The sequence below is a fragment of the Epinephelus lanceolatus genome, chromosome 6, assembly GCF_041903045.1.
Source record: "Epinephelus lanceolatus isolate andai-2023 chromosome 6, ASM4190304v1, whole genome shotgun sequence".
NCBI classification, from domain to species: Eukaryota; Metazoa; Chordata; class Actinopteri; order Perciformes; family Serranidae; genus Epinephelus; species Epinephelus lanceolatus.
In genome coordinates, this window is record NC_135739.1 from 25,206,502 (window position 1) to 25,233,667 (window position 27,166).

A 27,166-nucleotide genomic window follows, 5' to 3' on the forward strand; every position below is an offset into this window, starting at 1 on the left:
TGTCTCTGTGTGTGTGTTTAACAGAAAAGCCAATTTAAAAGATTTAAAGGTGTTTTTGCAAATTCTTTATTTATATGTACAATCACATGCCATTTCTGTAAAGCACATTCAACATTTACACTTCATTTTAGAGGATGCTGCTGCTCAGGAGTTAAAGAAAAACACATCTTACCTATTACCAATGACCGTGCCAGTGATTTGCTTAACTGAGTGACATTTTGACCGGTATGACTGATATTACAATGTTGAAAACAGATAAATATGAATAGTTGGGTGACTGAGTGATCAAGAAGAGCAAAAGATGACTGTTTCAGTTTTTTTTTGTTTTTGTTTTTTTTACAATAAATTATAATCTCATTATAATATCATAATGCAAATGTATATTAAAATAGCTACATCACAATGTTTGTCATTACACTGCTAAAATGATCAGGCTGAACTCAATTATCCAACAACTAAATCATCCCCCAATGAATCCTTGCACTGTTATAGTAGGCTACACACCTTGAAGTCAAAAGTCAAGTAAGACAACTGAGTAAACCTGATTTTAAATGGTCAGTTCACCCAATTTCCCCCAATTTTAACCTTACTTACAATAACCTTCTGCACCTTTTCCTCACTTATAGAAATGTTGTTGAAAGTTTTAAATGTAATTTTCCATCAGTCTGAGCAGCACAAATTCCTTTCACCTTAAATGCAGAAATGTCAGAGGTTAATATCTCAAAATCTTGGCAATTACAACATACAGCTACCTTCATGGCTAAATACTGATGCACAAAGTGATTTTGCCAAGTAGGACATGCTCCTGGATCAACAATGCTGCACCTGTGCTTTATCTTTTTGTTTTCAAAATTCCTTTCTTCTGAGCTAAGTTTTCAAAATTGAAGTTAGTACAATTGAACAAAAGGCTCAGTAACACTGAACAAAATCCTTACAAGCCACTGCAGGATCAGCAAGTAAGCTTGCTAACGAGGCAGGCTATGCTAATGAGTAAACTTGCCAATAGGCTACAATTTTAGCAGTTAGCTTGCTAACCAGGCAGGCTATGCTAACAAGTAAACTTGCCAATAAGCTTGAATTATTGTTAACTAACAAAGATTAAGGATAATACTGGTTGGTCACAATGTCGGTCCAGGGACGCAACATGGGATGTTGATCCAGGAACATGTACTATTCGCAAAATCACTTTGCAAGCAACAATAGTGGTATGTGAGAAAACATATGTTTTTGGATATGGTTGATCTGATAGTTTGAGATGGGAGAGTCTGACATTAATAACCACACCAGTGACACAGTGAGGAACCAGTAAAGTGGTAAAATTACTTATCAAGTACTATATACATAACACTGTCAAGGATGCTAATCTTAAATCTTCATTTTACAATTACAGTTACATGTTCTCAGATCTTTATATCAGTAACACTAAATAGCTAATGTCAGGCATTGTTTTTTTTTTTTTATTTATCAGGGCACTCAAGCTACTTATGCAAATATGACCTTTCATGCTGTGTAATACATCTCAAGTTAATCCACCTTATTTTTCACGGAAACACGGAGGCAAAACAGAACGCAGCCAGCTTCCGTTTTTTTGTGCGACATTTCGGTCCAGCACTCTTGACCACTGTGTAAATGGGAATCGCCTTGTTGTTTACCTTGCTGAGTTTAGCTATATATATGTATATATCACATTTTTCACGTCACTATATCACCGTTTCGACTAATCTGGTGTTTGTAAAGTCTATAAACACAATGACTGAACAAACATTAGTATTTTCTCTGTGTGTAATTAATAACATGGTTATCGTAGATTAGCTGGGCTAACCGTTAGCTGTTAGCCGTTAGCCGTGTCTGTAATAACTCACTAAACTCACAAAGTGGCCCGTGAAAAAAATATTTTCTTCAGCGGATGTCTTAGTTACAACATGATTGAGCTAACTGGAGTAGTTTCATGTCGTATCCAACAACGGGAGGCTTTTAACGGATGACGATCCTGGTGTTAGCTTTGCTGCTAGTGTTAACGTTAGCTGTCCCTGTCAGCTGCAGCCACTGATGCTTTCTAGACATCGTGATTTCCCAAAACTGAATAAATACCACACATAGCAACACAAAACTGCTTTGCTAGCTCAATCATGTTGTAACGGCTGGATGATGCGTACATGCTGATTCGGTTGCTATCAGAGCCGATCCGCGCATCACTATGGCTTAATGATCAACTCAGTCAATTAAAACAACCCGTCCTGTGTTAGGAGTGTATGTCGCTGACAGAGAGAAAGAAAGAAAGAAAGAAAGAAAGAAAAGATAGAAAAGCAGCGTACACCTCACATATTTATTTCTCACAGTTGCGCACTCGTTTGGCTGGCATGCAGAAGCACCGTCTGTGTGTCGAGGGTGCGAGCCGCAGCTTCAGCTGCTCAGGTAGAGAGGCTTAGCCCGGTGTGTTTTTTCACTGATTTGGTTCTGCAGGTTCTCTGCTGGTACACTGGAGACGGGGATCAAGCAGTTTGTCTCACTCGGGATAGATTGTGCTTTTTTGGTTCATAGTTTATGATTGACGTGCGATTTATTCGCGTTTAGAGGGAATAAATTTCCATTATAACGGAAATGTGGGCACAGTTATCTATACAAAATACACAGACTAACTAACTAACTAACTAATTAACTAACTGATTGACTAACATAAACAACTGAAAATTGAAAAAAAATTAGCTTGCACCGTTAGCTCCGGTAAGGGAAAGCATGAGGGAAAGCGGCTGACCGGAAGTCACGCACAAAAAAACGGAAGTTGATCACTATTTACTTCCGTGTTTGAAAATAAGGTGGATACTGCTACATTTTTCTTAAGTTGGTAGTGGAAAAGACTGTTCTACCACTGACACATAAACGTTGTATTTTCTGGGTCTGCGTAAATAGTCACAATTTAATTTGCTACAACAGTGACATTCTCATTGGCATCCACTTCCTTTAACTTTTTGTTTTATTCCTCAGCCAAACGTGCCCATTAATGACATGCATGAGGACTGAACCCGAGGGTCCATTCCAGGGATTCTAAAAAAGTTAATGACTGATCATTTCAAGGTCTTGAAAGTTTGGTTTAGGTAGCATGCATCATCAAAACAGTGACAAACTCCATGCATTGTCAGGTACTGTATAAACTCTTGGAGTGGAGATTATAAAGGAAGTCTCGGGCAGTCTAAGCTATATTCTATTTTAGTCAAAGCATCTTCACCTTTAAGCATCTCTACAATTTGGACAATAGGATTGTGTGATGCTACTGTTGCACAGTTACTGTATCTTCAACAGGTAAGATCTTTAAATAATTAAAGGTATTTTCAGAAAGGGAACAACAAAAGAACAGTACTTATCATGAGCCTTAAAAAACAGTTATATATATATATATATATAAATAATATAATTCTTTGTGGGTCTAATATGACACTCATGAGCACCTGAGCAAAGTGTAAATGAGCTTAAAAGCATAATGTCCTGCCAGAATGAAGTGTCATATTAAAACTATCACCTGAATGACCATAAGTGCGCCTATCCATTGTGAAAAGCTGTTAAAACTCAAATATCATGAAAGCACTTGATGGAGCAGTACATGTAGACAGAGCAGTGTATGTAGATAGCTTGAATTCTGTTTTAGCTGACAGCAGTGCACTGTAGAGTGGTTGCAGGTGTGATCCATAAGTGTCCAACCAGACCCTGCTCTCTCTTTCACGTGCCTAAATTTATGTGTCATTGTTAATACTGTTAAACATTTCAGTGGTATGCAATAAAATAACAAGATTCAATCCTTCCAGATTACCAGTGCAATCCTGCTTCTTATCCTGGTCACAGTTAACACGAAACTCATCAGAGCTTGGAAACAGTCAAACACATACTGCAACACTCAGTCTGATGCAACATATCAAATCCAAGCAATCACGGAGAAAGAGGTGGTGGCTTCAGTGTAGATTGAGTTGTTACGTTTGATTTCTCTGTCTCTCCTGTTTCTTCTTGGCTCAGGGTGCTCCCGATTGAAGAGCGTGTGAACCTTCGGATGGTTTCGCCTAAAGACGGGTACATGGTCATGATGGAGCTCCGAGACCAGTCGAAGCGGGGGTAGATTCTCTTGAGAACTGCCCTTCGAAACAGGATGTATACCCAGGGATCGAGGATCTGGTTCCAGGTGGCGAAGCGTACCCATAGCAGCAGGTGTCTGATCTGGAGGGGACCTCCGGACAGCACCGTTTGCGCAATAAAGACCTGTTGGTGGAGGGACAGAAGTGGGGATAAGGACGAAGGAAAGAGGGGGCAAAGGGGAAAAGACACAGATTACAACAGACAGCAAATTACAGTTGAAAGAAGTGGGAAGGAGAGATTAGAAAGTAAGGAACAAGAAGGGAAATATTAAATTGGTTAATAGTGCAGATGCACACAGACACACACATACGTGTTAAGTCCACTGAGGGAATGGCTAGACTAATTTTGCCATGTCCATTCTGAGGCTTCTGGCTGCTGCAACACAATTATCCCCCCTGCTTTACTTAAGCTACAGCATTTTATGTGAGGCGTAGCCTTATTAGCATCAGGTCACCAGTCTCTTGTGGGGGAAAAACATGCTAACAAGCTCCTTAAGAAAGGACAAATTGGCTTATTGTTGTCTCTATTCCAAATTCAGCTAGTGACAAAAAACTGTTCAAGTGTGGTTTACACCCTAGCAGTGTTAAGGAAACCGCTACATAAATCCACTTCATCATGTTAAAAAAAACTGTTGCATGCAAGTGTTGAGATGAAGTGCAAACCATAGTTTTAGTTTTATGCAAACTTTTCTCAGAGGCAGAGTTGCTCCAGAGACTGAAACAGAGTCACACTTTTCTGGTGACTTAAGTTTTCACAGAAGGTGGCATTTGTGATCTTGCTTACTGGCAACAGGCTATTTCAAGCTCGGTAAGTTACTGTAGCAAGGTTGCATCACATTTACTAAGCCTGAACAACAACTCTTGATGTTTAACTCTTATCTGTAGGATTTTTTGCAGCTCTGCTTCAAAGAAATGCTTGAGTAACTAAACAAAACTACAATCTGCAGATGGTTAAGCTATCAGGTTTTTGATGAAAAGCCATCTGTGTTAGTTTCAGGGAATGAAAGCAGGCGCAAGGGCAATAAACAAACTTGACAAAGGGCTGAAACTATTTAAGTGAGGTTTTTATTTACAGATTAGGAATGGAATGAAGTGCACAGAGCAGCAGCAAAACCAGGATGAGACGCTGGCTGCACTGCAAAACATGCTCCCAATGATACTTTGAGCTTATGGGTTATGGTTATAAGCTTCAAGGTATCAAGTAAACAGTGTTACCACGGATCCATCCATGAGTTTTATTGGTAGGTGTTGAGGACATGCTGAAGTAGCCGGAAAACCACAGCCCAAAGTTACGATGGGGGTGAGCAGTTACTGTGGGGAAGCCGTGTTATTGTAATGTTTCGATGTTTTGGATTTACTTTTTACTCGCCTTAGTCGCGACACTTGACACATGATGTATATCCAGGGGTCAAATATCTGATTGCAGGTGGCCATTCGTATGTAGAACAAAATAATGTCATCTCTTACAGGATCAGCAGTCACCACGCTCATCAGAATATATATCTGTGCAGGGTGTTACACAACTGAGGTCAGACAGGACTGCAAGAAAATATGTTCTCCACTTAGGTAGCTTTGGCCCTTGTTTTACTTTCCCTGGTGTGCTTTAAGTATGTTTAGAACTGAAGCTCTGAATTGGCAACACCTAGTGGTTCCATCACAGATGACAGTGTGATAGATGGCAGTTCATGCTGGGCTGAAAGCAACGCTGCACCACTTTTCTCCAGGATAGTCTCATTTTATATTAACACACACTTTACCATGAGAAAACTGAAAGGTGCACACAACAAATATACACATAGGGCTATAAAGTTTATGGTATTATTTTAAACACAAACCCATATGTCATGATCTCTTGACATGATCGTCAGCTGTTATCAAAAAGCACTCTGTCTCCAATCAATCAGTGTTTTGATCAAGACACAAGTGAAAAGGGGACAAATAAGAGAGAATCATGGATGGAGATTAAAGAAATATTTCACCCCCCAAATGACCGTATCAATCACTCATCCTGTGTTAATGTTTTTCTTGCATGAATTCAAAAACTGAGAAAATTCTTGATGCACTTAAGTCCTAGGGGACCATGTTTAACAGCACTCACTCACACACAGCTCATGCAGTACAAGTCTCATTTAACCAGTTGTACGTTCAGTGCTTTCTAAACACATGTTTGCATTTTTGCTAAAACCTGAAAATTAAATTTATCTACGCTCTCTTCAAAGCCAGACTCCATTGACAAAAATAGTAATTTTATGTGGCTAAACAAGGGAGCTGCAAGTGTACCACTGCCTCGATCGGTAGTTTGTTTGTGTTTGTTTGGGCCAGGAAGGGCTGGTTCAGTGACAGACTGTCAGCAAAGCGTCGCTAAGGTCTATGAGTCAGATCCTAACTTATTTCCTCCACAGATCTACCCTTTCAACCAAATACGGTCACCTCTGGCTCTGAAAACGTAAGATGACGATGGCCGAAATACCAGACTTGAGGCTTAGAAACAGGAGTCCACAAACCAACGAGTGACATCACTGTAGCTATGTCCATATTTTTATACTGTATATGGTTATTTCGAAGTCACACAGAAACACAAACTACAGCTCAAGGCAGAGGTACACATGCAGCTCTCCTGTTTAGCCACATAAAATTACTGTTTTTGTCAGTGGAGTCTGGCTTTGAAGAGAGCATAGATACGTTTCATTATCAGTTCAGTTTTAAATAGTTTTAGTAAAAATGCATGTGTTTGAGAAGCACTGAGCATACCACTGGATAAATGAGACTTGGATTACACTGCACTACTTGTGTGTAAGTTTGCAAACAGATGCTTGGATTCAGTTTTGATTTCCTCCATATTTGGATTCTTCATCCACCAGGGGCATGCAAGAAAAACATTTTCTTTACGAATTCAACATAAAGCAGAGTAAGCACTTGATATACAAATGGTCATATAAAGTATTCCTTTAAGTAGGTTGGAGTAAATTCTTCAGGTTGCTTCTACATTTATGACCTTGATACTAATCCTCCAGCAGAACAATTAAGAGATTACGCTCAGGAAGGACAGCAGTTTATTATATAACTTGGGCTTTTATTTTTGTAGCTTGTCTTATCGGTTATCATAACATCTCATTTAGGACTGTAATTGCTGAGATCTCAGAGTGTAGCAACATCCTAAAAATAGGTGAAATTATATCAGATGTTTATGCAGGCTGTGAAAAAGTCAACAGTTTCGCATAACTAGCTACGGCCATAATGTTGCTAGTAATCCTTCATTACAAAGAAATACCATGATTGCACACAACTGCAATAACTGCAGTAGGTCAGAAAGACACGCTGTAGAGATGTTTACACTAGACTGTTCTTCCTTTGCCTTTATTTTCTGGCCCAATAAATTTGGCAAACCAAGGGGTTCATTTTCAACCTTTACGGCCATTGGACCTATTTATAGTGATGTTGCCAAAGTAAAGTCCCCGTTGTAATAAAGTGGACTTTTACCTTTTAAAGGCACTGATTTCACCTGTGCTCTAAGGCCGAGATGTCTCATCTTAGCAAAGGCGTAAAGGAACTCTGATCTGAGGTAAGATCAGAGGGCTTTCAGCTCAACTAGTTAGGAAGCTGCATTGCTAAGGAGAAATGAAGCATACAGAGGGGAAGCGGAGAAAAGTAGCTTAGGACTATCTGGTGCCTTATTATGGTTCAAACAACTGAAGGGCAGTGCAGATAAGAACAAGAGCTGGATAGAAAGGGTCTGGGTTGGGTGCTGTCCAATACCCGAGAGACCTATAATTCGGTGGACAGCGTTCAGTATATGCATATAAGGAGACATATGGAGGCAAAGAAGGGATGGTGTTTTGTGGATAGCTCTCTAGTGGACAGTTGCATTCAAAGACATTAAAAGTCAAATACTAAACATGTGCAAAATGTTAGGACACACTTTGGAAAATGCAAAGATCGAGTCAACAGATATTCCTCTTCTGCCTGCAGCCAAAGAAGGGACATTTGCCCATGGGTCTTATCAGTACATAACACACATTGTCACAGACCAGAGGCTACAGTTAGAGAGGCCCATACTATTCACACAGATTGAAACAGGGTCATTGATATTGAATTCAGTAGGAAAACATCAGGCAACATCTGCATCAAACTTAAAAAAAACTTTCCATGTTTCAGTGCAAAGATACGCTGAGATAAAGTGGGACTACAACAGGGAAGAGTATGAAGTGTACTTTTCAACTTGGGTTTACCATTTTTCATAAAACTGGACTTCAACATATCAGATGTTTGACTATTTATAATGGGCAAACTCACCAGGAGGGGGCACCAGCAGATTGAAGCGATGACCATGATGAGGATAAGCTGAACCATCATCTCTACCTCGTGGTCTCGACGACGCTGGGTCCCACCCTTTCCGCAGCACACCTTGATCAGGGTCACAACACTCACCGTGTTCAGCAAAAATGACACAGCGATGCACGTCAACCCGACCAGAGAGAAGAGGAGGGAGAAAACCATGTTATATCCCTCATAGCTGATGTTGAAAAAACACCAGGAGCCAGGCATCTGCATGTGGTAGCTCCCAACACCTGTTAGGGGCAGCAAAGCTATACAACCAGCGATCAACCACACCATGAGCACCATGGTGACTGTCCGGCACTTGGGCATGCTGGTGGAGCGTGCAAATGGGCAGTTGATGCCAATAAAGCGCTCCACCGCCATGGTGGCACCAAGCAGCAGTGGGCATAATCCGTAGAAAACCATTGACATACCCATGAAGTTGCAGAAATGGCAGTTTGGATCTAAGTGCCTCCAATTAAAGTGTGTAACATGGAAAGAGATTACAATGGAGCCTGTGACCAGGAGACCCATGAAATCAGTGACCACCAGGCCACCCAGGAAGACCAGGAAGAAGGAGCGTGAGCGGCTATGTGCCCGCCGGAAGGACTTGAGGAGAGCTACAAAGGCGATCAAATTGGAGGTGAGACCCAGAGCGGTGAAGATGGAGGAGAAGTAGGCAGAGGCGATGGTGGGGAAGTACTTGAATGGAGGGCTGTTGATGGAGTAGCAGAGTGGGGTGTTGTTGGCTGAGGCATTCATGGTGGCCAGCCGGTGTGGGGTTGTTGATTTCAGATGAGTCAGAGGTGTATTGGTGACACCAGTGTGAGGAATTTCATTTCTCTCTTCAACCTCAAAAGTAAAAAGAGAGAAGTTAAATATTTTCATACACAATACAAATGAAATGAGCAAAGGGAGCAGCAGTTGCAAAACTGCTGCTGCTGAAAAACTGATTCCTATTCAGCATCCTTTTTCTACACATACTTAGCTGTTCCCATCTAGGGTTATGTTGGGTTATAATTTTTTTCTTCCTCATATTTTGCCATAATTTACATTGGTTATTATAAAAGCCGTGACACACCAAGCCAACAGTCAGCCGTTGGTCAATGTTGGGCCATCAGTGAGCGCCTGTCGCCCTAGTTCTTGCAGTGTGTCCCGCACCATTAGCATTATTTGGCAGTATTCGGCCCTTGTCAGCTTTTATTTGGCTGATTCAGCATGTTGAATTGTCATTGGAGATGGCACAGCTTGTCTGTGAATGAAATCACTCTAATTTGGAGTTCAACTCAGTGCACAAGTAGAGAAACGGAGTGAGGAAAGCAAACAAACGACTAAAGTCAAGAAGGTGACAGATCAAAACAAACTTGTTAAATAGGGTAAGATTATGTTTTAGCCATTGACTTCTTCAGTGGAAAAGGCTCATTATTATTCTTGTTAGTCAATATCATTTGTTCTTTCAACATTCTTTCAACTTGTGTCTTGATCTTGTCAGTCTTCCGGTTTCTCTTTTTTGAATGACAAAGACAGACTGCTGCCTCCTGCTGGTATGGAGAGTCATTTCCTCTCATGTGGGTGCAAAACATAAATGCTAGTTGGCCTTCAACATTACTAGTTCTTTGATGGTGGTTTGGTGTGTCTGGGAGTTAACACTGTGTTCACCAACCTATTTGCTAAGATCAGGGGACATGGCTACATGTATTTGCTAGAACACTGTCCAATGATGCAAGAAACAGGAGTTACTCAAATGATTAAACCAACAGTGTAGTTATGTTATCGCAAACACTTTATTTGGAGTTAAAACTGAGAGCAAGTTCATCCGAAATGTTGGTGATAATTTCTCATTTTACAGTAAAACAGCACAACCACATTAAGTTAAAGCTGAACCTTGAGACTGGGCTGTAAACTGTGACGTCACAAAGGACTGTTTCTGTAAGTATTTCACCGCTTTCCTTTGTTTTCTCTCTCTGACCTGGGGGCTGTCAGATCATCTGACTGCTCCTGTTGTTTGCCCTTACTGACATCATTTTTAGCAGCGTATGCTCCCAGATCTCAGCAATTTACTAATTAAATGCAAAAATAAGACACTATTCTTAAAAAAAAAATCTACATCTTAATCCAATGCATCTTGGAGTACAGTGAGTGCCTGTTTAGATTTGACATAAAAAACATATAAAGTCAATGTACCAGCTCAGATACAGCAAGTACACAGCACCCACACAGACACAAGCACACAGGGACAACATGGGGCAGAGATGGAGAGAGTGACACAGAGGCCGATATAGACGGAGAGTAGGAGAGCTGTCGTATCCTGGCAGGAAATGCAGTTATGTGAACAGTCCTGGCAGAGATATTAACAGGAAATAAACACACAGTGTCACAAACAGACTATGATGTTGTCCCTAGTGGTCTGTCCCCAATATACTGCCTGTAATGGGCAGATTATATGTGACTGGCTTCAAGTAAAGTGGAGGTGGTGCACGTTAGGCCAGATATTGAAGTGAAATAAAATATGGGATATAAATGTCGTTAAAAAAAATATTTGTTTAATGGCGTATCATGTGGGTATTTCTATCATCCTCAAAATACCGTAAAGAAATGACATGGAAATATAAATATTCCATGTTAGGACCTGCATACTAACATATGCCTACTAGATACTCAGCCTGTATGGACTGCACACTGCCTTGTAAATGAATGCATAAGAATGCCATCACCAACAGACTGTTTTCACTGAAGTATATTTCCAGACAGAAGGTTATGTGACTGTATGACATTGCAGACAGCCCGTCTGACTCGGCCAGCGGCTCTCACATCAGCTCTCATAAATGTTGCAGAACATTTCCAAACAGGTGTTATCAGGATAAACTGATCACATATTATGATCTACATGGTTACTTTTTTCAATCAAAATGTGTATTAAAATATATTAAAACTTCATAAAGTGACATAGTCAAAGCTTTAAGCCTAGCTCAAAATCTCCACTGTTATGCAGTCTGAAGAGATGCAATGCATTGTGGGGCAGTTGAGTATGTCCAGTAAGCTCATGCCTCAAATTCTCGCTATTCAAGTATACATCTGGGCTTTTTTCAAGTGCACAAAATCAACCTATAATGCAGTTGGAACACATTACATACTCATTTTGACATCATATGATACTTAACATGAATAGCACTTTAGTGTGCGATTCTAAACACAGCCTTTGTCTTTGCTTCAAAAGTCATCTCAGCATTTCCTGTGAGGTACTTTATTTCCATGAAGTAGGTGAAAAAAACATAGCTGATGACACTGATTATATCAAACTGTGGGTTTACTGTAACTTCCTGTTATCATGCCAACACTCATTTTATCAGTGATCAGAAGGTGTAACGTCTTGTACTGACGATGTTATATCTATGTAGGTGTAATGCTTTTTAAGATACGATAAAACTTGAAGGAAGAAGGAAATTCTGAGGAAAGACAGAGAAAAAATACGCTAAATGCGACATACATGATTCAAGTTAAAAAGCTAAATAAACAAAAAAAAAGATCATGTTTCCATTTACAAGGTGGGCTGACAATGAAGTAAATATGAATCAGAATGAAACTGAAAGCTGCGATAAGTGTTTGGAAGCTGTTAAATTCAATAACCAGAAATCCTGTCCTAAAGATTTTCCATTTGGACATTTCTGTCACTTGTCCAATTACTTTATTGTTAAGGCATTTTCTATTGTTTAGCCTTTGTACATTAACCTAGAAAGATGCAGAAAGTATGGGTAACACATTTGGTAACTTAATCTAAAAAGCAGACGCTCTTTAAAAAGATGCACATGTAGCGCATATTTGATTTCATTAGCTGACTTTTTGACACCACCATCTGTCATTTTAATGTGCTCTGCTCTCATGTTTTCCTGTTAAACTGAGAGACTGAAAACAGAAACTGGAACTGGAAAAGGGGGAAAAAAATGCACAATGAGTGTGAAGATGCCATTGTATATTGTACATTGCACACATTACAAGCAGTTCAACAGTTCAACTGCACCACAACAAGCCTGTCCAACCCTTGAATTTATGTCTTCGAAGTGAGAAACAATACGTCAACAGTGGGGCAAAATTCATTTCCAGCTCGCTAAAAATATGTCTTTATGTTGTGTTGAATTCAACATTTTGCTGCTGTTTTATCTCAGTCTCAGTGGCTGATTTACACCTACATAAAAATCTTGGAAACTTTCACAACTCAGTGGAAATCCCCAGGTGACAAAATGCCCTTGACACTGAACCTGTTAGGAAAGATTTTGTTTGTTTGTTTTTTGACCATACATTTCAAAAGAAATTCTTATTTGATTCTATTCTGGTATTAACAAAGTGGACATGTTAAGAGCAAATTTGCTGCTCCATCTATCAATTGCAGGAAATGGACACATACATGTTAAGCCATATGACTAATATCACTTAACATGTCTCGGTTGTGGGAAATGGATGGATGTATCCATTTCCCACAATCGATATATAGAGCAGCACATATTCATATTAGCCGTGACAACAGGTTTTGTGTCTAATTGCCACATATTCCCAAATGGCAGAAAATCTAAAGATACATGAAATGAGAGAATCCTCTGTGATAAGCTAACTACACCATTATCAGGTCCTTTCATACCTCAGAGAATACTAAAATGAGAGAGAGGGTACGCGGCGCCAGCTCTTGTACGACCCTGAAAACCTCTTAAGTGTGCCATTAGCCAAAAGTGCCTGTTAGCATCTGAAAATCAATATGTCATATTCAAAATGGCTTCACTGAGGCAGTCCAGTGGTTTTCTGTTCAAACTAATGGGAATCCACGGAATGAGGTGCGTGAACTGCATGCCATGGAAAATGCAGAGTGTGTGCAAAATATGTGTCGAGAGGTTTCTGAGTAACTGCCGGAATCTTTTTCTGAAGAGAACTTTTTTTTTTCATCTAAATGCTGAACAGATTGGCTTCCACAAGACAATATTAAAATAGGGTTTGCAGTGTGAAACATGCAACATGTACTGAAACATTCTGAGACCTCTGGAATAGTCCTGCAGTCCATCAATACTGTGCAGTAATGTATTATCCTTGTTGGTATTGCAGTCCTTTTAATCAAATGTATTCATAATTAATTAAAAACAAAAACATGGGTTTGCGTTACATTATCAAGGCATAAAGGACAAAAGCTAAAAAAAAGCACTAATTTGGGAGATAATAAAAACTAGAGACCATCTTGCATTGGGGCGGCTGTTGCTCAGGAGTTACAGCGGGTTGTCTGCTAATTGGAAGATCGGCACTTCGATCCTTGGCTCCTTCAGTCCGCATGTCAAAGTATTCTTGAGCAAGATACTGAACCCCAAATTGCTCCCAACGGCTGTTCCATCGGTGTTAGAGCATCTGAATGGTTACTGGGTAGCAGATGGCACCATGTATCATAGCCTCAGCCACCAGTGTGTAAATGTGACTGGTAGTGCAAGTGTAAAAGTGCTTTGAGTGGTTAGAAGACTAGAAAAGCACGACACAAGTGCAGTCCAATTCCCATTTTCTCCAGCTGCAATACAGCAATCCACAATTTAAAACAAATGTGAGCCCCCCTGGTCCCCTGGCTAGGACCACATCAATTGTCATACTCAGTCATTATTTAGATTACAGCTACACACCTGTAAAATTTTATAACTGCATGTTGCATGGTTGAGAAACTATCACATTAATGAAATCTGCCCACAGACAGTCAGACAGACGGACAGGCAGACAGACAGACAGACAGACAGATAGGCAGACAGAAACACCTGGAAAACTACTCAAAACAGCTGTGGTAGTTCCTGCAATAAAAGGTGTCACCAGGACCCATTTTGCCATGATAACACACACACAGACTCACGAGGTGGAAACGATACCAGCCCTGATCACATTCCTTTGCATTAAGTCTATTAGCCAATAAAGTGGTTTTGACATTGCGCTTTCAGAATCTTCACGGTCTGATGGTTTAACTGGGTCCTCTTAGAAATCATTATTTCAAATACAAGACCCCAAATGTCAACCTAACTTATGTAAAAATCTTGACACTATATGACATCATTATTCATTTTAATATTAGAAGATCTTTGGTAAATGCCAAACTGTTTCTATGCAGTTTATCAAATAGTACAGAAAAAGAGTGAGAAACTGATGTGTATACTGTCCAGAAATCTGTAAAGTTGTTAATGATGCTGACAAGCTGTCTAAATTCTTAAAAAGGTTTTGGAGCCGACCCTTGTTGACTTGACCCTACACAAAACTCTCTAAAGAAACAGCTGGCAGAACACCAGTTTGTGTTTTTACATGCTGGGTGGAAAGAGTTCATATCAAAACACATGGATTGCACTCAGTCCACTACTGTGTGTGTTTGATTTAGGAGGACCTGAGCCCATATTTCACGCATTATTTCTGCCAGACTAGTCGTATTTGTCACAAGGTAGAGAGGCCACTGCACTGACAATGTGCTGCTGTGCCTCGCTGACTTACAGAATTGAGAGAGCATCTTCTGCGAGTGCACTGGGACGGGATCCAGCATCATTTCTAAAAATATAGGGCCAAAGGTTTCAGTTTCTGGCAAACAATTCTGCCACAGGCAACGAGCCTTTGTTTATTTTAACATGCACACCATCAGTGGGAGATAATTCATGAAGACTGGCAAACGCTGGCATCATGAACCACATCTATTATACCAGGAGATTGTTCCCAAGAGAGTTACCCATTATAAGTTGAAGTAAATACTGAGTTTAATATAATTTGGCGTAAAATTGTCCTTTAGTTCATTTTCACAAAACCCTTTGCAGAATTTAAATGACTGAACCACTGAAAGTGAAAGTTAATCATTACAGTAACCCCAGAGCTGTTTTTGACAGTGTCTAATCAATACTGCACTGAGTTAGTGCAACTTTCTTTCAATAGTAAACTGAAAGTCTCAGAATATGATTTCTTACAGTGACATATTGGCAAATGATGAAGAAGTTTGATGCCAAATACTTACATTTACAAATCTATAGCAACAACACAAAACAATTTAAGCTGACAAAATGCAACTTCTACTGGGTGCCCTGAGAGAAAAGAAACCTAGAGTAGCCCTATTTATTCTGAAATACTGCAACAACCAGAATTATAACATGCACATATCATAAAGTCTCTACTCTGCAAAACTTCCAGTTAATCTTTCATGTGTCATAAACATTTGTTTTTAAAAGTTGATTTCTGAGAGATTCAAATTTATCTTACCACCGCAGCTGCACTTTCAAGATCCAAGTTTACTCTCAGTTGGGAAGTTTGCAACACTCCATCCAAACCATCTTTCTGCACTTATGGTTTAACAACACAAACAATAGCCACAGGAAGAGGTGGGAAACATATCTCGTACACCAAGTCCCATGTGATGGAATTAAAGTTCTACAGCAGGCTGCAAGCACTAACCCCTGATCATCTCCACTCCCTTCCCCTATAGCTCAGATACTCATCTCTTCCCCTCCAGTCGGGTTTCCTTTTGCTCAGTTGGCCCCTCCCCGGAAGACAAAAGGGGAAGGGCTCTGGGAAGACACCACACAGTATTTTAGGCAGAGGAATGAGCAGCAGACAAAAGTCGTAAAGAATCAACTGGAGGCAATGAATTGTGGACAGTGGGTTGAAAGGGCATTTGTCTCATGTTCAGTCGGAAATTCTATTTAACTTGTACGTGTGAGTGTGTGTGATGGGGAGGTGGAGGTGCTGTCATGTCAAACTGTAGAAGAGGGTCAGTGAAAGACTATTTAACACACCAAAACACACAGTATGGGACTGAACAGTGACAGTGCTTAAAATGCCAATAAAAATGAAGTTGGGTTATCTTAAAAAAGCTGTGTTACAGTAATGTTTGCCTTTTGTTGACTTAAGACTTTAGCAAATGGAGTGATCAAACTCATTTAACGACACTGACATTCAATTCAAGACTATTCTGGAACAACTGGGAAAAGGTGGGCATGCCGTCGACAGATGCTTTTATTTCTTCGGCTTTAAATTTTTTATATTGAATCTGACCTTTACACAGTGCACATAACTGAAAGACTTATTCGGATAGACATATGCAGAGCAGATGTGGATCATGGTTGCCAAACTCTTTCAGCTAAGCAAAGGCATGTGAATCAGTTACGAGCAGAATCTGGCAGGAATGAAAGTAAAAAGGAGAAGTTACAGGGTTATTAATGTTAGAGGTTATATTGCTGTCATTTTCTTTGCTGATGAATGTGTACAATTCACAATGTGTATTGAATCTGAGGAAAACAGTCTGCCAACTGCAACTTATGTTGGACAAATGGGAATCAGTGGACATTAAAGGGATAGTGAGTAAGATTTTGGAAGATTTAGTGGCTTCTATGGGGCGAGGATTGCAGACTGCAACCAGTTGAAACTTCTCCTGATTAGAATTCCTTCAGTGTTTATCATTCACGATGTTTTTATTGGGAATTATCTACAGAGGTCTCTTTCCTCTCGAAAATAAACGGGGTCAATAAAACTGGTAAAAGCACTAAATTGCTGTCAAACACATCATTCGTCAGTCAACACTGTAATCTCTCAAAAAAATCTAAAGTGCTTCTTTTTTACTGAGTCAGAGCTTACCCCTGATGACCTTTACCCTTTCAATGAAGCCTCTCCCCCCAGGCTATTTTGACTTTCATTAACTTAATTATTCTTGCGTGAGGTTGTGGGGTTGCAGTAATTCAGAAGAATGCCCTCAAGTGCTCCCTTATTTCTATGGCCCCTTTTTCATCTTTTGAATTGTTGGCTTTTATGATAGATGACACCCCGCTAGTGTACATACTCCGTAAGCCAAATATTAATTTTATCTTTTTTTTTCCAGTCAGTTTTCAATAGTTTTTCATCCTCTGATCTCCTTTCCCACATTGTTCTGAAATCCAACAGCATTGTCATTCTCATCAGATTTTAACATCCACATTTGCTGAATTATGAATGAACTTAAATCTTTAGGTCTACAGCAGTCTGTGAACAGCCCATGGTAAGGGCCACACCCTATACTTAGTCCTCTTCTCTGGTTTATCTATCTCCTTCACCAATCAATCACAAGGCTACCATTATCTCAATTGACCTTTCGCTAAGCCCTGCCCCTTTGTGATGGTCCAACAAGCTGTCAGAGTAAGCATGGAGCTGACACTATAACTAATTGCACTCCCTGTAGAAATATTATCATATTTTTGGAAAAACTGAAACAGTGATTCCAGAGAGAAGCAGACAGAGGGGTCTACAGTCTCTGTTTGAAGGATATATCCAGGATGTCAAACTGACTCAGCAGCAACAACAGGTTAAAAAGACAAAGATAGTTAGAAGCTAAAGCCGAAATATAGGCTACAGATCACAGTGTAAAAGTGAACCACCACATCACTGCTGATCGCCACACAAGACAATGAATATAAAGGGAAACTTTGCTGATATTGAACCAGCTGTGTGGCATCGCAGTGTGTGCAGATGAACGGTGTGTGGCTTCACCCCCATGCCACCACCAGCACCCAGACCTCCGCTGCCGGACGGGCGGGGATCTCCGGGGGGAGTCAAACAATGTTGATCTGCACACAATGCAATGACACACAGCTGGTTGAATATCTGCTTCCCTTCATTGGTTCCTGTACAGCAGGGTCAGTCTTTTCTTCTGTATTATAATCATTAAAAAACATTCAGTAGGCTATATCTTCAGTAGCTAGCTAGTTAACCCTACACTTTTCAGGGTTTGATTTTGGTTTTGGAACAGGGAAGAAACGTATATCTTTTTCCAACCTCTCCAGGTAATGAGTATCATTAATACACAACGTGCCCCAGGCACAACACTTAGCTCCAAATCCACAAAACCAGCCTGAAAATGAAGGAAATCTGAAACGATTGCGTTAAAGTCAATGGAGCACAGCTGTGTTGTTGTTGGACCCTGGTATGAGCCCGCCCAATGCTACGTTATAATTGGCCAGTCTGCGTCTGGGGGGCTGGACTTAGCAAAGGGTCAATTTGCCACATTCTTCTCCTGTCCGCCCTGTTCTTCTCTGCTCCCGCATTATAAATTCCTCCACTGCTACAAAGTTTGCAGAGGCCTGTGGGGAAGCTTCCATCATTACCAGCAGTAAGGCTGCACCATGTCATGTAAGCACAGAGGAAGTTGTCTTGTTATGTAACAGTACTGTTTCAGCCACCGTTGACTGTGTCATGCCAATCAGAGCTAAAAAACATGAGCTTGTGGCCTCACCATGGCTTAACAAAAATACTAGAGAAATAAGGAGAGCATGCGGAAGGGCAGAGCGGAGGTGGAAGCGGGATAAATTACAGATTCCAAATTCAGAAGGATCTTTTGGTTTAATACCAGCAGGCTGTCGAAACTGCCAGAGCTCAATACTTCTTCAATATTATTATCAAAAATGGTCACAATCTCAGAGTACTTTTTAGTGTTTTCACTCCTTCACTCCCTCCTCCTACTTAGAAGCAGCCGTCCTTAAATGTGAAGAATTCCTACACTTTTTTAAAGACAAAGTTCTTAATATCAGACCAAGTATTATTCCATCTGTAAATAGTCTATCAACTTCCTCTGAGAACATTGCAGTTATGAATGCCTTTAACTCCATTACTCTACCAGAGTTATTGTCTCTTCTATGAATACCTCCACCTGTTCTCTCGACATTATTCCAACTAAATTCCAACAAAAGGGCACTTCACAGTAGTGAATCAGCCCTACTAAGAAAACCTAATGACTTCCTCTTAGCTGCTGACTCAGGTCACTGCTCCATCCTCTTCCTCCTGGATCTAACTGCAGCCTGTGACACAGTAGACCACTCTATTCTCATTCCCAGATTAAATGAATGGGTGGGGGTTTTTGGTTTTGCTTTAAACTAGTTCTTTTCATATTTATCCAACAGATCCTCTTTTGTTTCTATCAGTACCTCATTTTCTTCCTCGGCTCCCATCTCCTGTGGTGTCCCCCAGGGATCCATACTTGGTCCATTCATCTTTTCTATTTATTTAGTTCCACTGGGCCACATTATTCAAAACCATAAAATGTCTTCTCACTGTTTAGCAGATGGCGCACAGACACAGATCTGCCTCTCCTCAGAGTCAAACAAGATCAACAAACCAAATGACCTCAATAACTTTCTCCATGACGTCAAATCCTGGATGGCTGCAAATTTTCTCCATTAGAGTAAAACTGAAGTTATTTTATTTTGTATTTTATTTTATTCTTATTTCTCCTTTTCTTGACCCATTGCCACCCTCAGTTAAATCACATACAGAAATTCTTGGAGTCATAGTTGACTCTGACTTGAAGTTTTAAAAAACAAATCAATCAAGTCATAAAATTAAGTTTCATGCAGCTGTGCACCATCTCCAAACTCAGATCAATTTCTGAACCACCTTCATAACCTTCAGCCTTGATTACTGCAACTTGTTATGTTTTGGTATGGCTGAGTCTTGTTTATCCTGTACTCCAAAATGCAGCAGCATGAGTTTTAATAAAGTCAAAAAAGAAGGTTCACATTGCCCCCATTCTTGCCTCTGTCTGTTAGCTACAGGATACATTTTAACATTTGTCACACAATGTTAAACTATGTTACCCCCTCTGACATTGTAGAGCTCCTTTCCCCATATCACACTGAGAGAGAACCGAGATTGTCTAACCAAAGACCTCTGTCTGTGTGTTATGGGGACAGGGCTTTCTCTATCACTGCCCCAAAACTCTGGAATTTTCCTCCTCCCACCATCCGAATTGCTGCCACCACTGAGGTTTTAAAGAGTCTTCTTCAAACACACTTTAACTTACTGGCCTTTAATTGTGCATAATGTGATTGTCATTATTCCTGTTACTGTCATAATGCGTTGACAGTATACGAACAATACAGATACTGTGCTTGATATTGTTATTACTATAGGTACAATAATAACGGTAATAATATTTTTTTTATTAAACTGTTTTTGTGTTTGTTTCCGTCTTTTGTCCCTGTAAAGCACTTTGGATTAACTGTGTTGGTGGTGGGGGGGTTCTAACTACTATGGCTAATGGGAAAACGCGAATGGTCCTATCTAGACCTGCATCCCACGTACAAAGACAATGTCCTTGCTGCAGCGGCCACAGGCTTGATTACAGCCAATGGCCTTTTGCTGCATGCAAAAATTTTGTTTAAAAAAATTACAATTTGTGGCCTTGGGCAGTATTGCTGGGTATTCCTATGAACAATGATGAACAACAGCTGGACATTACTTCTTTGTCATCACAGTGAGGTTGCCAGGCAACCAGCACTATATAGAGATGCTCTTTACAAACTACTTGGCTGATATATAAAATATTGTTTGTCTATTAGCTACCTAATTTTTACCTTCAAAGGTTGAATAATAAAAACCGAAAAAGCTGTTTTTCCTTTGGCTTTGTTTTACTTGCACACATGCACACACATCAAAACACAGACACACACACATGTCATCTGTTTTCCATTTTGTCAGCTGTGATGAAATAGGTGTGTGAACCACAGTTGGCATTACAATACCACAAAGTCACAAGACCTTGTCATTCATTAGCTCGTCCATCTACAGGACAGTCAAAACAACCAGAGACCCACAGTTTGGCCAGCCTAGCAAGCCCCAGCAGCCTGCTCTCCCTGATGAGAGCCTGGGAATGAGGCGAGCACTGGATCAACACTGACCATAAAATCACACTCGCAATCTGGGTCCTATCCAGCAGGGACAGCATAAAAGAGCCTACAAATGGCAAAAATGTAAACACGAATGACAGTGATGAATTATGGTATCATTACCAGTGAGAAACTGTTGGAATGTCTCTGCCCACGCCAATTGCCAGCACTTCAAGTGATCTTACTTCAAGTTCGGGCAGCCTTTTGCCAATTTGAAGACAGAGGCCTGTAATCTCTGATGCAGACCTATCATTTAATGTTCAAGTAGTAGCAAAAGTGGGGCAATCATCTTCAGCTGTGGCACATTATTAAGATCTAGTGTTTTTTCTTTCGTATGCTGACCTGGAGACATGTAAGACATTTATTGGTCTCAATTATTAGAACTTCTTTTATTCAGGGTTTAGCAATCCAGGCATGTACAATCCTTACATACTTTTTTTGCATTTGTTTCTCTATATAGGCTATCTAAATATCTATATCCAAAAACAGGACAAAAGGAAAGGTAACACTTTAAGTACAACACACAGTCTGAAGCACTGAGGTACAACGCGGTGGATGTACTGACTTTACCATGCTACAGCCTTGCTTTAGGCCAGCGTGGATGTTTTCCTCCGACAAGAATGTGACTGATATTCCCTCGTCTATACCCCATGTGGTAGATGAAAGGGTTTGAGATAAGGGATAAAACGGTGGGTGTCCGAAAAACTACAATTTCTTACACTTAAGCCATCCTTTGGGCTTTATACATTGGATATGTGAGTGAAGACTCATGGGAGAAAACAGATGCAGTGCAGAATAATGACAAGATTAGAGACATAATGCTAAAGCAACTAGTAGACTAAACATGTTTTTCTCTTGCTATCATATACATGGCTCTACTGTACTGGATACTATTTTAAGTTTAGAGTGCTCAGGTGCATATATTGTTTTGCTGGTGTTATGTGAATGTTAGGACCTCCGAGACCATGTTCACACTAAGCTGGCTAAATCTAAATGTCACATCTTCTCTGTGTTTTGACTCGAAGCTGGCATTTCTCACCCTGGAAAGGCAATGTTTTGCAGAGTGGGTGAATGTGAAAAATTCTGTGTCATGTTTACTGCACACAAGACAAACTTAACTTTCCAAAAATATGACGGAAGGCTGCTCAGACACTGTCAGGTGCTGGGAACTGGTGGTGCAACCTGAAAGATGAAGACACTGCAGCTTAAGAAGGCAAATGCAAATGAGCAAAACAGTGAAAACGCCCCCAATTTGACAACATGTGCAGCATTTAGAGAAAAAACACTGCAAACTGTGAGGTCAGATAGAAAGCCTCATGTAAAAAAATAAAGGAGGATGAAGAATGTGAACAAGAACCAGAAGAATGATGTTATCACCATCGAGGCAACTTATAAAGCATCACTGTTTGTGGTGACCTTGCTGTCTCCCTCCTGTCACAAAAATGAAATGTCCAGCGGCTTGGAACAAACAGACAAGTTCTGCTTAGCTGAACTTCAAACTGGTCCATTTAGCAGCTAATTGCATTAAAATTCAGGTGCTAATGTCCTCCAGTTGCCACTCTAATTCCTAGCCTCAGAGCTAGTTGGCAAGAAAGAAATGGTTTCTAAAGCACACAGTGGTGGCATCCACCCTGTTATCAGCCCATTAAATGGCAGTTATCAGTTGTCATTGGGAGCATTATTTTGATTTTGTACGGTCCTACTCTACCTCCTATATTTGCCTCTGTTGCTAGGTGGCAACCTCTAGTTGCCGTAGTAATTTTGACAGGAGCAGAGAAGAATGTCAGGTGACATTGTATAAGGGAAACAAGTCTGTGTAGGGAGGGGGTTGGGGTGGGTTACTGGGACGAACAAACACAGGACATTCATCTAGGTGACTGTTGTTCAGGTTCAGTGTGAAACCAAAAGTCAATGTTGACTTATTTTAACTAAGCAGAAACACAAACAAACACGGGACTTTCAGAGACCACTGTTTATGTCTTGTGTGAAACCAAAAGTCAACATCGACCTATTTAAATCGACATATGTTGGTTAACCTATATAAGGTACTTAATGTATGTAACCTAAGTCACATAACAGACATACTTATTTCAACCCAAACCATAGTCTTTTTCAGAACCTAATCAAGTAGTTTTGGGGCCTAATCCTAACAAAACTGCAATTTACAATGTTGGATGAGCACCTACTGGCCCACTAGTAGGTGCAGTTTGCCCCGTGTGAAGCATTATAATGGTAGTGATAACAACTGATCAGCCATAAGAGGCTGATAACAATCAAAATGGGTGTTGGTGGAGGTTAAAGGTTGTAGGCCTTGTTTGAGACAATAAATTCGTCCTTTTTTATATATATATCAAATTGTAGAAACAACATACTGTACATGCAATCTTTATCTGTATACAAAATATATAAAAAGTGAAAACTGGTAAATTGCTTAGAAAAGTATGAGACCATTAAGCTACAACTGTCAGAAAACCCAGCTGCATACTAGGGAATTCCATGTAGTTTAACTAAACCAATATTTGACCAGCGAAGGGGAGTTCATCTGGGATTTTGACATGAAAGCGCACACAAAATTTGTATAGGCTGCATATGTTCAATCAACCATTTATTCATTAAACCGATTTCAGTCAGCTGTGGATTATTTAAACTCACACCTACAGAAATGCATTGAAAAACTTTGCACACAATGGCACAGAAAGTACAAAAACAAATTGCATAGTCTGTCACAGTGGTTCTTGACTGGTGGTTGCGGTCCAAACGTGGGTCACAGGTCCATTCTGAATGGACCACAAGTGACTCACGAACGGGTCAAGTTTCTATAATACACAATTTATCTTAGAGTACAGTGAATTTCCAGCACTGAGCACAGCTACTTGACAGAGACAGCAAACTAGCTCAACGACATGGCCTTCGCAAGTATGATGCTGAATATATCAAACTGTGTGGACCTTGAACTAATGACTAAGGAGAAATCTGGTTCCCATGGCTCAACCAGTTGGGAACCACTGGTCTATCGAACACCAAGGGATCAGTTGTAAAAATCTATGGGGTAGATGCAAAATCTTGAAGATAGATTGAAACTGAGAGGGTTGAAGTCCCAAAGAAAGGAGATGACATGGACAAAAGGGAAGCCTTCTATTTTCACTTCCTCTTTTACTCTTGAGCCTTACTGCATCATTGTTGAGTTTTATTTAAGACCACTTTTGTACATATTCTGCTTGAAGGGCTAAAACACAATATCCCACTGACCTCAAGCCACCACAGACTTTGCATGGTTCCCATACATAAAGCTTTAACTCATTAACTGACAAAAGACCTTTCCCGAAACAGTGCCCCAATAAAATCCTCCCTCAGACTTAAAACTTTCCATTCTTGATTCCAAACTTACATTTTACAGGTCTTTACACAAAGAGCTCCGGCCCTTGAAGGACGGTCTCAAATGAAGCCAGAAACAGCTCACCAACCTCACTGAACAAAACCTCAGCAAAATATAACGAGGAAGAACGGGCAGGACCGTCTGGGGTATAGCATGAGCCTCTGCAAGGGTCATGCCCTCCTGATGAAGCTCAGGTGAAATAACCTGCTGACACCATGGCTGACGGTAGATAACTGACCGTACCAATGGAGAGAAAACTAGACTGTGGAAAGATGCAAGAAACTGGAAAGAAGGAAGTGTTAACTGGTGGAAGAAAACATTAAAGTTATGCAATGCAGGAATTGTTGGCTACTGTTTATAAACAGTGTAACCAGCAAAACTGAAAGCCAATCCCAGATCTACTCTGCTTAGCGTTTTGCCTCACTATATTTTGTCACAGTGGACACATCTACCTAACATACATGCCATCCTCTCAGCTCGCTCAGTAGATTTCCTGCCTACCTACCTATCACCTGTGCACACATCTCCCTCTCCTGCCAGTCCACCACACCCACCTCATCAAGCCAACTGCTCTCACCTCCTGCCACTATAAAGACTCCTGCTTCACAGGCTCTCCTTGCCAGATTTTTCTTCGTCAATCTGATGCAAGACTTTCCAGCATATGTTCCCAGACTGCTTTCTCATTGCCGACCCTGCCCGCTCCTGACTCTCCTGTTTCGTCTGCTCCCTGGTGAACCTATCAGCCTTCTGTCCAAGACCAAGAGCTCTGCTTCCCTCTTTCTGGTTCCTGTTAGCCTGTTCTTCATGGCTGTTTGAAGGGCTCGTCACCCAGCTCTCCATAGTGAGTTCACCTGTTCATCACCTGTGGACTTCTGTGTTGTGGATTGCTTCGCCACTCATCATCGCTGCTGACAAGTCTTTCCCTGTCTATGGTCGGCTTCCACCAGTGTGGCAGCTTCTCCTGTGATTATTCCTGGTTTTGGATTTCCCGCTCATCTGACATCGCCTTTTCCCTGCTCCCCCACGTTACCATTGCACTCTATTGAACTGCTTGCTGTGTGTGTGCGCCTGAACGATGTCGGCAACTCACCTATTTTTGGCTCTCCTAGTCGAGAGCTTTAGACTGAACCAGCTTCCCAGAAAGCTCTGAGTCTGAACACTGACTAGTTTGCTCTCTCTGTACTTATCTAAGTGGTGCATTTAAGCTCTTTATAAACTGTTCCACCTGTCCACAGTGCTGCTTTTGGGTCGAACACTCACCTGTTACATATTAACGTTACTTTGGCGCTGTGTCTGCAGTTTTGGAGCTTCCTTTTGAATGCATGCTGCTTAATGTCTGGCACCTGGTAACTACCTTTTTCTTTTAGAATTAAATGCCCATTTGCTGGAAACAAACAGACAAGTTCTGCTCATTTTAACTCCAAACTGGTCCATTTGGCAGCTAACTGCATTAAGGGTCAGGTGCTATTGTCCTTGGGTTGCCACCTGGAGCGTAGATTTCTTGATTTCATAGATTTCATATCACTGATTGCTTTTAGGAGAATTGTTCACTATTTTTTGCAAACAGTATGAGTGAAAAGTGAAAGTGAAAGCCAACCCTAGATTGGCTCTGCAAGATGTTCCACCTTGCTATATTTATGTATTTTTTTTTGGCATCGTGTTCGCATTTTTTCATAACTCCCTTTTGGATATGTGCTGCTTACAGTGCCTGGGAATGTCCTGAACACAGTAAAATAAGAGCAAAGGGCAGAGGGCAGGGTCTCTGTGGATAAATACACTGCAACACACCTCTAGTTGGTCCTAAGTGATGACTGAGAGGGATTACCTCTATACATTGTTTGTTTTGCTGTCTTTGAAAATCCTGCCTAATATATTTTTAAATACTTACTGTGAACAAATCTTTCATCACCTATTAACTATAACGCAGCATATTTCCTCACTATGCACATTTAGAACTAAACATGGTCTTAGCGGTGGTAGTTCATCTGTTTCTATTCATTTTCACAACCTACATACACATATACACTTATTATTCTCAGCACAAACAAATTACAGAACCTTACTCTCCATTCCCGAAACAGGAACCTGCAGATGTCATGAAGGACAAGAAGGCGCATCTGGGAGGTACAGAGAACAACCACAGTCTCATCAGAAACACCTTGAAGCACACTCTCCTTTCCTTTTGTGATTCCTTTCATGCAGTCTAACCCCCTCTGATATCACCATGTACACTTCTCCTCTCGCTTTGTCACTGTAAACTGAATATTGGTTCCATTGTTTAACTTCTGACCAGCCTCAGACCTCCTATAACATTTCATTTTAGTTTACATGCATCAGCGCCTACTGAACTCTTCTGTTCACAGTATAAATTAGCTGCTCGGCACCATTGATCTCTTTGTAGCTTACCCACTCAGGCGCACTCTGTGTGCCTGTAAGCACCATATCCTAGTAAATCATATTACACTCCACTCTGACTAACACCTTAAAACGATTCTGAGTGATTTCGTCAACATTATGCAGAATCAGACCTGACCATAGTAGGACAACTGGCACCCTGTTTCATATCTCTGCTGACACAATTTTTAACACCCACACAAACACAAACACGCATTCTCGGCCTCTCTTCTGCATCCATCCAAGTGGATTTTGTGCCTAAACAGAACCACATGTTAAGTGCTGTTGAAACT

The 27,166-nt window shown here is 40.6% G+C and overlaps 1 protein-coding gene across 1 annotated transcript; it reads right to left on the reverse strand.

Moving 5' to 3' along the window:
• Nucleotides 1–42: 42 nt before the first annotated feature.
• On the reverse strand, nt 43–15,911 carry tbxa2r (thromboxane A2 receptor). Its single transcript, XM_033620810.2, has 3 exons — nt 15,678–15,911; nt 8,415–9,290; nt 43–4,245 (listed from the first exon to the last, which is right to left on the reverse strand). The coding sequence occupies exons 2-3, from the start codon at nt 9,198–9,200 to the stop codon at nt 3,922–3,924; spliced, it is 1,110 nt and encodes a 369-aa protein (XP_033476701.1). The 5' UTR covers nt 9,201–9,290; nt 15,678–15,911; the 3' UTR covers nt 43–3,921.
• Between the last annotated feature and the right edge of the window lie 11,255 nt (nt 15,912–27,166).

What these genes read in the sequence shown, in the direction of transcription:
- tbxa2r (XM_033620810.2), bottom strand. Translation starts at nt 9,200, where the DNA reads ATGAATGCCTCAGCCAACAACACCCCACTCTGCTACTCCATCAACAGC. An exon ending in TCTGCTGGTGCCCCCTCCTG is followed by an intron (nt 4,246 to 8,414) that starts GTGAGTTTGCCC and finishes CTCCACCAACAG; the next exon opens with GTCTTTATTGCGCAAACGGT.